Source organism: Oncorhynchus masou, chromosome 2 (genome assembly GCF_036934945.1).
Source record: "Oncorhynchus masou masou isolate Uvic2021 chromosome 2, UVic_Omas_1.1, whole genome shotgun sequence".
Classification (NCBI taxonomy): domain Eukaryota; kingdom Metazoa; phylum Chordata; class Actinopteri; order Salmoniformes; family Salmonidae; genus Oncorhynchus; species Oncorhynchus masou.
Window position 1 is genome coordinate 39,379,064 of NC_088213.1, and position 11,421 is coordinate 39,390,484.

The window sequence follows — 11,421 nt, forward strand, 5'->3', positions numbered from 1 at the left end:
TAATATTGAATAAAGTACTTCTGCTTTCAGATGCCATTGAAAACAGAGGACTGACCATCCATGATGTCAACATGAAAGTTAACCATGTTTTGAGGTTATATAGTGTTTGTTCATATTCCCTGTATCACATAATAAAAAGTATATATTGGGTTCTGACGGGGTACGGCAACTAAACTCACGAGGCATTCATAAATTGTATTCTTTAAGAATCAAATGGGTACATATCATTAATAATTTATAAATCCCAAAACGGATGTAGCAACTGCTGATTGCCCCATTAAAAAAAATATAAGTTACAGGGAAAAACACTGCAGTAAGTCTGCTCCGCAAACAGATGTGCTGTGTCATGGGGTAAAAGGTCACTCATGCGCAGTCAAGGAATGGGCAATGTATTGACAATTTAACATTTTCAAACTGGCAGAACTTAATCCAAACTAACATCAATATATTTTAATGAAAAGAAAGATTAGACTGCCCCTGCACTTTCAAGTCAATCTCTGCTGTGGGGTAATGTTTCTCGTCACCATGGACATACCGGAGAGCAACTTTACAGTCTTGGTCCCACATGTGGGTAGGAACCCAACTTATTCTGCACCAGTCTGCCAGTGTCTACCAGTGCCCTGACAACCTGGCCATCGAGTGAAACAGCAATGTCCTGCAAAGGGCGATTCTCACCCTGCTCAATGACCTTTGGCCTTGGCACAACACACGTGGGCTACTTTGGCATTGTTCCTGGGGCACAAGGGCTTAGTATGACCTTCCTGACCACACTGGGAACAAATGGGTTGCTCTGCCTGGGGGCCTAGCCATAAGGGCCTTGACTAAAATGACTATCCCCAGGAGTGATAGGCTTGCCTATGACTGGAGTAGGCTTTAGGTTCTGGAAGTACGGTGTTCGTTGCCCACGGAGTTCTTTGGCTGCTTGCCACAACTCCAGGGTTGGACCCGGCATCGGGCAACCACAAAGGTGTCAGCATGGGCTGCAGATTCAGCAGTGGTTGCCGTGTCATGCTCACTGGCCCACAGAGGTGCTGTTCAAGGATAATAGTCTTTCCTACTTGCTGTCAGTCTTGTTAGCGGGCGGCACCCACTTCCCATAAAAGTCCTTCAGAAGGACAGAGCTCCTTGGACGTCTTCTCTGGCTCTACCTCCAGGGAGGGGAAAAGCTGTCCGTAGGTCTCTGGGTTGATACTGTACTATGCTAGGAGAGCCTTCTTTAACATAGACTCGTGACTCAGTAATGTCCATGTGAACATAAGCACTCCTAGCCTTACCAGTAAGTAATGTGATCAATCTGATTGCCCTGTATGCTTTAAGCCACCGATATAGTATTGTAAATATCTCGAAACTGGTTGAATAATGTCATTGTCATTTAACTGCTTTAACCTGGACCCGATACGGACCTGTACATGGACTTGGATTAGGGTCAGATGGGGAAGGACACTGGTCAGTCTGATCGGGGGTTAAGGTCATCAGGGCCCAGAGGGCCACCGGGGAGGGAACCTGCAGCTCCTAGGCCAGTGTCCCTGCCATCGACCTCAGAAGAGCCACCTAGTGCCTGGTCAGGGTCAGGGGTCATCCTGCTCTATTCCTCCAGCTGCAGAAGCCCGAATTGGTGCTGCATTGCTTTCTACCTTTGCGCCTGTCGATCGGCCTCCCGATCCAGCCCGATGTCGCACATCTGAACAGGAGGGTCAACTCCTCCAATGAGATCCCACCTGGATTGTCTGGTATGGGCTCACCTCATTCACCCCTGTCTTTGGCCACACCTTCCACATGGAGAGGCGGTGCCGGTCCTGGTTTGTCCCTTTTCGGGCCCATGGTTTAGTTCTCTTGTTTTGTCAAAAACAAAAAGAGAACAAATGTATCTAAGCTAAACTACCTCTACTTAGTGCCTTCTAATGGTCGTCCCACCATGTTAGGGATGAGCAAGGAGGCAACGAGAGACACTGAGATAGGGTGCAAACAACAAAAGGGTTTTATTTTTCAAATTTGCTAAATACAAATGATGACTAGAGAAAATAAACCAAAGTGCTTTAAAATAGACAAACCGGATAAATTAAGTCTCAGCTGTCCTAAAGTCTCAACTTAAAAAATAAATAAGAAACAGATCTAAGGTGCAGGAACAGAACATACATAGCTTAACTGACAAGAAGGGACAGAGAGAATATATGCGGAGTAGTCAGTGCCATTCTCTACCTGAAGGGCGGTTCGCAAAACATTCATTTTAAATACACATCGTCATGATATAAAGTTTCAAACGTGCTGATCAGATTTTAAATAGAGTTATTTTAGCATTAACACAGAAATCAATGAAAGAAAGATACTTTGCTATTGCCATTTTAACACGTCAACGCGGAAAAGAGTTCCCTCCGCGATATGATATAAAGTTTCAAACGTGCTGATCAGATTTTAAATAGAGTTATTTTAGCATTAACACAGAAATCAATGAATCAAAGATACTTTGCTATTGCCATTTTAACACGTCAACGCGGAAAAGAGTTCCCTCCGCGATGAATAAGAGGGGTGGCATTTCCCTTCGCCTCTCTGGAACCATACTTCAGTTTCGGAATCCCGCTTTGACCCTCCTTTACCAGAACACAGCCGGCATGCTGTGCAGACATGGTGCCCGTAACTAGAGCGGCGCAGCGGTATACAAGACATTATATTACAACTCTCACTGTTTGTTGATCATTGCGGTTAAATTAAAGTTAGATGGAGTTAAATTATACCAGTGACAGTTACAATGTAAAACTATGAAGCATGCATTCAACATAGAGAAACGATGAGAACAAATGGCAAGATAGTAGAGAATTGCTGAAATACTATGTGTATGTGACAGGGGTCATTGTGATGCTAACAGATCAGCTTCCTCCACTGTCCGACTGCCCGGTACCAGTCTCAAACCAGTGAACCTCTTGCTTCGCAACACACGTGACCACCCTCCTTGACAACATCCAAATGGGTTGAGACACACGAGGTACCAGTTGGGTGGCTCCATCAGCAAAATGTAAACACTGCGCATGACACTAACCATCTGAAGACCTCTCTAAAGGATCCGCTGAAGGGTTGAACCTCTGGCACAGGACTTCTGGACCAGGCTCCTTACTTCCTTTGCTCCCCTTCCTCTGCCTAAGGGCAATCATGGTGGCTCACTGAAAAAAGGAGGGGCAGCTATTTAGTCTTCCACACAAGATAGGGATGTACACACACAGGCAAGTACCTGAACTCCTCCACTGAGTTGAGAGTAGACTAGATTTGTTTTTTAAATTAATCTCTGACTCCTTCAATTCTCTAATTGCTATGCGCTGATACGTAAACATGTTTAATTCTTACAAACATGTTTAATTCTTACACCCTTACCGTGTACCTATGTTTATCCTGTTGTTGAATGCCTTCGGATTTCAGTAAACATACTTTTTAACAAAAGGTTAATCAAATACAATCAGACTGTTTCCTCGTTGCTATTGCAACTCGGCTCGAATGCACATCGCGAATTGAATCGCAACAGGCTGTAGTTGTATTTGATTAAGATTTTATTAAAAAGTATGGATTTCAGCAAACAAAGAAAGGCACACAACAACAGGACAAACATAGGTACTCAGTTAGTGAACAAACACAGAGAGAGAGAGAGAGAGAGAACGTACATTTACACCACAGAGAGAGAGAGAGAGAAGAACGTACATTTACACCACACAGACAGAGAGAGAGCAGAACATACATTTACACAGAGAGAGAGAGAGAGAGAAGAACGTATATTTACACCACACAGAGAGAGAGCGAGAGAAGAACATACATTTACACCACAGAGAGAGAGAGAGAAGAACGTACATTTACACCACACAGACAGAGAGAGAGCAGAACATACATTTACAGAGAGAGAGAGAGAGAGAGAGAGAACGTACATTTACACCACAGAGAGAGAGAGAAGAACACACATTTACACCACAGAGAGAGAGAAACTGAGCTGCACTTCCTAACCTCCTGCCCAATGTATGACCATATTAGAGAGACATATTTCCCTCAGATTACACAGATCCACAAAGAATTCAAAAACAAATCCAATTTTGAAAAACTCCCATATCTACTGGGTGAAATTCAACAGTGTGCCATCAGAGCAGCAAGATGTGACCTGTTGCCACGAGAAAAGGGCAACCAGTGAAGAACACGCACCATTGTAAATACAACCCATATCTATGCTTATTTATTTTATATTGTGTCCTTTACCATGTGTACATTGCAAAACACTGTATATATATATATATATATATATATAATATGACATTTGTAATGTCTTTATTGTTTTGAAACTTCTGTATGTGTGATGTTTACTGTTAATTTTTATTGTTTATTTCACTTTATATATTATCTACCTTACTTGCTTTGGCAATGTTAACACATGTTACCCATGCCAATAAAGCCCCTTGAATTGAATTGAATTGAGAGAGAGAGAGAGAGAGAGAGAGAGAGAGAGAAGAACGTACATTTAAATGCCTAACATGCGAAGAGGGTACCACCCATTCACACACAATTTTAAAAAAGACCTGTTAAAACAACATCCAAGTGTGATGCTGCTAGGCTGAATGTGGCTCCTTGCCTCCTTCAGCAGGCTATTGTCCAATGATATCCCATCCTATATAGGCTATGGAATTGGAATCATAATGGACACCTGGAGTATAATGCAAAGCATCTCTCGTATTTATGACGTGTCATTGTATAGGTACTATTGCCTTAATATGAACAGCAAACAGCAATGTTTACACCGTTACGAAATGGGCCGGACTGCAAAAATCAACGTGTCCCCCGATGTCATCAAATGTCATCTATCGAAAGTGTGTCGCGTCTCCATCGTCCTACGCTACCGTTACAATTTTGCAAAAAATAAAAACTAAACAAATACATTTTTGTGGTAACCACTGAAAATCCGCAAAACAAACTACACAATTGTCTCATGCTTTTCATTCATACGCTGTTTTCATTCATTCACACAGGCCTGGGTTGCAGCGGCATTTCCTACTCACGCCGCTGCGAGAATGTCATGAAATATCAGATCCCATCACTCGCTAATCTCGGTCTCTTCGAATGGGCAGCATCGGTTTCATGATCGCTCGATAATGAATTTCGCTTTTGATAGCAACAAAAAAGGATTTGATTACACTTGTTCATATATTTAAGCCTCACCCTCGACAGTGCTTGCAATCCCTTATCGGATGTCCAAAGGTTTCTACTCTCTCCCTCCCACGGACACTCGATACATGCGTAGAATCTCTAGTTTAGTCGAATATAGGCTTGAAACAACTAGAGAAACTTGAAACAAAGGGAGGGGGGGGGGATATTTTGTTAATATGCAGAGACGAAAAACTGCTACTTTTATGTATAAATGAATACATAAATATGTATAATTCTGGTCCTACAAAAATCGATACACAGAACACACAATAGAACATTATTAACCTGAATGTCAACATCAAAAAGACAGCAACTCACACAATTGTAAACAGTTTGTATACATCTTACATCCAGAATGTAGCCTAAGTACCACCACCACTAAACAAATCAAAATATATTTTATATTTGAAATTCTTCAAAGTTGCCACCCTTTGCCTTGATGACAGTTTTGCACACTCTTGGTATTCTCTCAACCAGAATGCTTTTTCAACAGTCTTGAAGAAGGAGTTCCCACAAATGCTGAGCACTTGTTGGCTGCTTTTCCTTCACTCGGCAGTCCAACTCATCCCAAAACCATCTCAATTGGGTTGAGGTCAGGTGATTGTGGAGTCCAGGTCATCTGATGCAGCACTCACTCTCCTTCTTGGTCAAATTGCCCGTACGCAGCCTGGAGGTGTGTTGGGTCATTGTTCTGTTGAAAAACAAATGATAGTCACACTAAGTGCAAACCAGATGGGAAAGTGCATCACTGCAGAATGCTCTGATAGCCATTTTGTTAAGTGTGCCTTGAAATCTAAATAAATCACAGACAGTGACACCAGAAAAACACCCCCACACCATCCCACCTCCTCCTCCATCCTTCGCGGTGGGAACCAAACATGTGGAGATAATCCGTTCACCTACTCTGCATCTCACAAAGGCACGGCGGTTGGAACCAAAAATCTCACATTTGGACTCATCAGACCAAAGGACAGATTTCCACCGGGTCTAATGTCCATTGCTCATGTTTCTTGGTCCAAGCAAGTCTCTTCTTATTATTGGTGAAACCTCGAGTAGTGATTTCTTTGCAGCAATTCGACCATGAAGGCTTGATTCCTCATGAGAGCCAGTTTCATCATTGAAGAAACTTTCAAAATTCCTGAAATGTTCAGTATTGACTGACCTTCATGTCATAAAGTAATGATGGACTGTCGTTTCTCTTTGCTTATTTGAGCTGTTCTTGCCATAAAATGGACTTGGTCTTTTACCAAATAGGGCTATCTTCTGTATACCACCCCTACCTTGTCACAACACAACTGATTGGCTCAAACACATTAAGAAGGAAAGAAACTCCATAAATTAACTTTTAACAAGGCACACCTGTTATTTGAAATGTATTCCAGGTGACGACTTCATGAAACTGGTTGAGAGAATGCATAGAGTGTGCAAAGCTGTCATCAAGGCAAAGGGTGTCCATTGAAGAATCTCACATTTTGAAATGTTGAACACTTTTTTTGGCTTCTACATGATTCCGTATGTGTTATATCACATTGTTGACGTCTTCACTATTATTCTACAATGTAGAAAATAGTAACAAATAAAGAAAAACCCTAGAATGAGGAGGTGTGTCCAAACTTTTGACTGGTATGGTATGTGTAAATATTGTACAGATAACAGGTGATGATAATAATAGCAAATACATATATGCTTATGGTTGTGAGGCATATGCTGATACTAATTATTTATGAATAGTGCAATGAGTCCCTGATATTATATTATTGAATCATGTATTTTTACAGGGAGAGCATGTGTTTTGATTTGAGGTGTTTAAAATGTCAGAACACGCTCGTACACACACACACTTTGTCACACATTGATATATACATTGATTGGTTGGTTGCAAAGGGCAAGTTTTTCGGTTTGATATTGATATATTTTGTGTATTGTACATTGTCGGGTAGTTATTATTAAATACTGTACCAGTTCCTTATGAAAATACTTCATTCAATTGCATGTCATCTTTATTATACTTAAAACGAACACATCCACATTGGTGGAAATGAATTACCCATAAACCCCAGGACAGCGCATAGCCTTTGACCTGGTTGTTATTTTAATCTGAAAGTCCCCATTAGAATACATCTCATACTTACATTACCAAATATTCACTACATCGATCTGAAATAATGACCACTCCATCATTTATTGTGACATATACATTTTTAAAGATCAAGTTATGTCACTCCAAGATGGGGAGTGAACAAGTCCAAATTGAATCATTACATTGTATGGAGACCCCATAGAATTTCTTTGAGATATCAGACATTGTAGAGGACAAGAGAGAAGTCTCTGGGCATCCAGATGGGAATAAAATTGAAAGTGCAGCTGCTGACATGAAAGGGCTGAAGATTATCAAAGAGATTTAAGAAAATAAATTGGCTTGCCGCTTGTAGGAGCACGGGATTATGGGGGAAGAAAGGCGTAAATGTTTAATGGCTATCCTTTTTTTCATGGAAGGTGCTTGTTTGTCTTGGTTTCTTTCTTGATAAGCACAAAGGAAAAGTAGGTTGAGCACTCTCTCCCTTGCTCCCTCTTCTCTCAACTCCCCAACTCACTCATGCCATCTCTGGGAAGTTCAAGAAGTAAGACTGCGAGTGAAAGGCCTTGGCCTATAAAAGTTAAACCTTCATCTTTCCCAGAAGACCCTATTGGAATTCTTAAGCCATGGGATAGAACACTCTCTGATTTATTCTTTTTACTTACTTGAACACAAAAGAGGGGTTTTAGAGCTTGGCAATTTGGGATCTAAACTGTAAAGGCCTAAAAGTCACTAGAATTGAGTGTGAGTCCAGACTCCTTCTTTTATTATTATTTTTTTCAATTTTGTCTTGATCTCCACTTTCACGGGGCCCATTAAAGGTTTAGGTAAAAGCTTGATCTTGTAAACGAGTGAGTTGGTGAAATTATTTTTCTTAGCTGCTCTGAGAGGTGGTCAGGGTTTCCTGTAAAATGAAGAGATTATAGAAGCAGACATTCTGATTCCCAATGAGGAGAATCCATCCTCTGCTTATCACTATACTAGCAGCCCGGGGTTACAGCACTTTAAGAGGGGAGAAGCACAACCATGTGAAAAGAAAGCTTCCCTTACCATATTGAGTTCAATTCCAGATCAATTTGCTATGCTCATCTACATTTTAATATTGTCTGGATACCCCCTGCCTAGGATTGAATTATCCTAAATGTGAACCTGAAAATAACACTGCTAGCACCTTGCAATACAGTCCGCTTGCTTCTTCCCTCTGTAGTGCCAAACTAATGTTACCACTATGAGATGGGGACCGTCCATGTTGATGGATGTCCTTATCTAACATGTAGCCTCTGTGTTAGAATTTAAAAAAGACAATCGCAGTAGAAACAATAACAATGCGACACCCTGCCCGTTTTTGTAAAAAGCTGAGGAATGGGGCTGGAGAAATGTAGCCACTCTCAAATTCAGAGCTATGGAGGCAAAGACTGACAATCCATTGTATCAAAAGTATAGTTTCACCCATGTTTTGAGGCAATGTAGTGTGTGTTTACAATTACATTGTTTAAAAAATGATGGAGTTAAACAAGATTATATTTTGGGTTCTGATGGGGTAGGACAGTTGAACTAAGGTCATGAGGCATTTTCAAGTTACACTACATGACCAAAAGTATGTGGACACCTGATCGTTGAACATCTGATTACAAAATCATGGACATTAATATGGAGTTGGTTCTCCTTTTGCTGCTACAACAGCCTCCACTATTCTGGGAAGGCTTCCCACTAGATGTTGGAACATTGCTGCGGGGACTTGCGTTCATTCAGCCACAAGAGCATTAGGGAGGTTGGGCACTGATGTGGGGCGATTAGGCCTGGCTCGCAGTCGGCATTCCAATTCATGCCAAAGGTGTTCGATGGGGTTGAGGTCAGGACTCTGTGTAGGCCATTCAAGTTATTCCACACCGATCTCGACAAACCATTTCTGTATTGACCTTGCTTTGGGCACGGGGGCATTGTCATGCTGAAACAGAAAAGGTCCTTCCCCAAACTGCTGCAACAAAATTGGAAGCACATTAATCATCTAGAATGTCATTGTAATCTGTAGCTTTAAGATTTCCCTTCACTAGAACTAAGGGGCCTAGCCTGAACCATGAAAAACAGACGCAGACAATTATTCCTCATCCACCAAACTTTACAGTTGGCACTAGGCATTGGGGCAGGTAGCGCTCTTATGGAATCCGCCAAACCCAGATTTGTTCGTTGGACTGCCAGATGGTGAAGTGTGATTCCTCACTCCAGAGAACGCGTTTCCACTGCTCCAGAGTCCAATAGCAGTCCCCTTCTATGTGGCCTACCACTTCGTGGCTGAGCCGTTGTGGCTCCTAGACGTTTCTACTTCACAATAACAGCACTTACTGTTGATCAGGGCAGCTCTAGCAGGGTAGTAATTTGACACAATGACTTGTGGGAAAGGTAGCATTCTATGGCAGTGCCATATTGAAAGTAACTCACCTCTTCAGTAAGGCCATTCTACTTTCAATGTTTATCTACGGAGATTGCATGGCTGTGCTCAATTTTATACACCTGTCAGCAATGGGTGTGGATGAAATAGCCAAAACCACCCATTTGAAGGGGTATCCACATACTTTTGCATGTACAGTGTATATTCTTTAAGAATCAATGGGTACATGTCATTCATTTAAAAGTCAAAAAATGGATGTAGCAATTCCCACTTGAAGGCATGAGGTCCAGTGATGAATAAAACCTTCCATACATGTTTGGTAGAAGTGGTCAGAAAGTAACATGTTGGACCTGAACACCAAAACATTCAGGAGTTAAAGGTGCTCAAAGCTGACCCATTTTGCATACCCCACCCTACCATGAGAGAGTCATGTCTTCATTACTGAAAAAGATAAACGGTTGAGTTTGATATCATTGGAAAACTTACAAACAGGGTTGTCAAACTATTTTAGAATTTCATGAAAAAAAGTTTTTTTGAAGGCCCAGTGCAGTCAAAAACATGATTAAAAATGTTATATATATATATATATATACATACATACATACATACATACATACATACATACATACACACTGTACCAATCAAAAGTTGACACACCTACTCTTACAAGGGTTTTTCTGTATTTTACTATTTTCAACATTGTAGAATAGTGAAGACATCAAAACTATGAAATAACACATATGGAATCATGTAGTATCCAAAAAAAAGTGTTAAAAAAATCAAAAAACATTTTATATTTGAGATTCTTCAAAGTAGCCACCCTTTGCCTTGATGACAGCTTTGCAGTCTTGGCATTCTCTCAACCAGCTTCACCTGGAATGCTTTTTACAACAGTCTTGAAGGAGTTCCCACATATGCTGAGCACTTGTTGAATGCTTTTCCTTCACTCCGCGGTCCAACTCAACCCAAACCATCTCAATTGGGTTGCGGTTGAGTGATTGTGGAGGCCAGGTCTGATGCAGCACTCCATCACTCTCCTTCTTGGTCATAGGCCTTACCCATTGTTTTCATTGAGCATCTTTGAGATGTTTCTACAACTTCGACTCCACCAGTGGTAAATTCAATTGATTGGACATATTCCTTCATTCCACTCCAATTTAGCAGGTACACTGTTGAAATAAAAAATAAAATTGAAATATAAACTTCCAATTACTACCAGAAAGATGGCTGCTGGTACACCCACCGTCAAATGTCAACTTGAAAGGAAATTGATATATGATGTATATTTCCATTAAGTCAATAGGTTTCCTAAGGAAGAGTGGCAGTATAATTTAAACAACTGATATTCTCACTCAAGTCAACATTATCTGACATGTGGACCTCCAACCATCTTTGTGATATCATTTGAAAGGTAACATTTGAATTGTACTCACATTTTAGTATTCATCATGCAGAACATGACACCACCCTGTATTCAAAAGCATAAAATAAAGGCGGGTGCAAAACAAACACCTCTGATGATGTAGAATCGGGTTTAAGCCGTGACATAGACTGATCAGGGGAAAGCTATGATCCCTTAGATGTCACTTGTTAAATTCACTTCAAAATCAGTGTAGACGAAGGGGAGGAGACAGGTTAAAGAAGACATGTTTAACCCACGAGACAGTTGAGACAAGACAAAAGATGGAAGTGCCTTTGAACAGGACATGGTTTGAGTGTCAAGGACTGCAACACTGCTGGGTTTATCGTTTGACACTTTAGAGTCCATGCCCTGACAAATTGAGGG

General features: G+C 41.0%; 1 protein-coding gene across 2 annotated transcripts in view; it reads right to left on the reverse strand.

Annotated features, from left to right (window-relative positions):
• LOC135504741 (protein C-mannosyl-transferase DPY19L3-like) overlaps positions 1-5,273 on the reverse strand; it is a 41,290-nt gene extending 36,017 nt beyond the window's left edge. Inside the window, exons 1-2 of one of the 2 annotated variants that reach the window (XM_064923568.1) lie at positions 5,182-5,273; positions 3,035-3,155 (exon numbers count right to left, since the gene is read on the reverse strand). In XM_064923568.1, coding sequence (XP_064779640.1) covers positions 3,035-3,146 — 112 coding nt within the window. In that variant the 5' untranslated portion in view covers positions 3,147-3,155; positions 5,182-5,273. Of the gene's footprint in view, positions 1-3,034; positions 3,156-5,181 lie in introns of those variants that run through there. The other variant, XM_064923578.1, reaches the window with a different exon arrangement.
• Between the last annotated feature and the right edge of the window lie 6,148 nt (positions 5,274-11,421).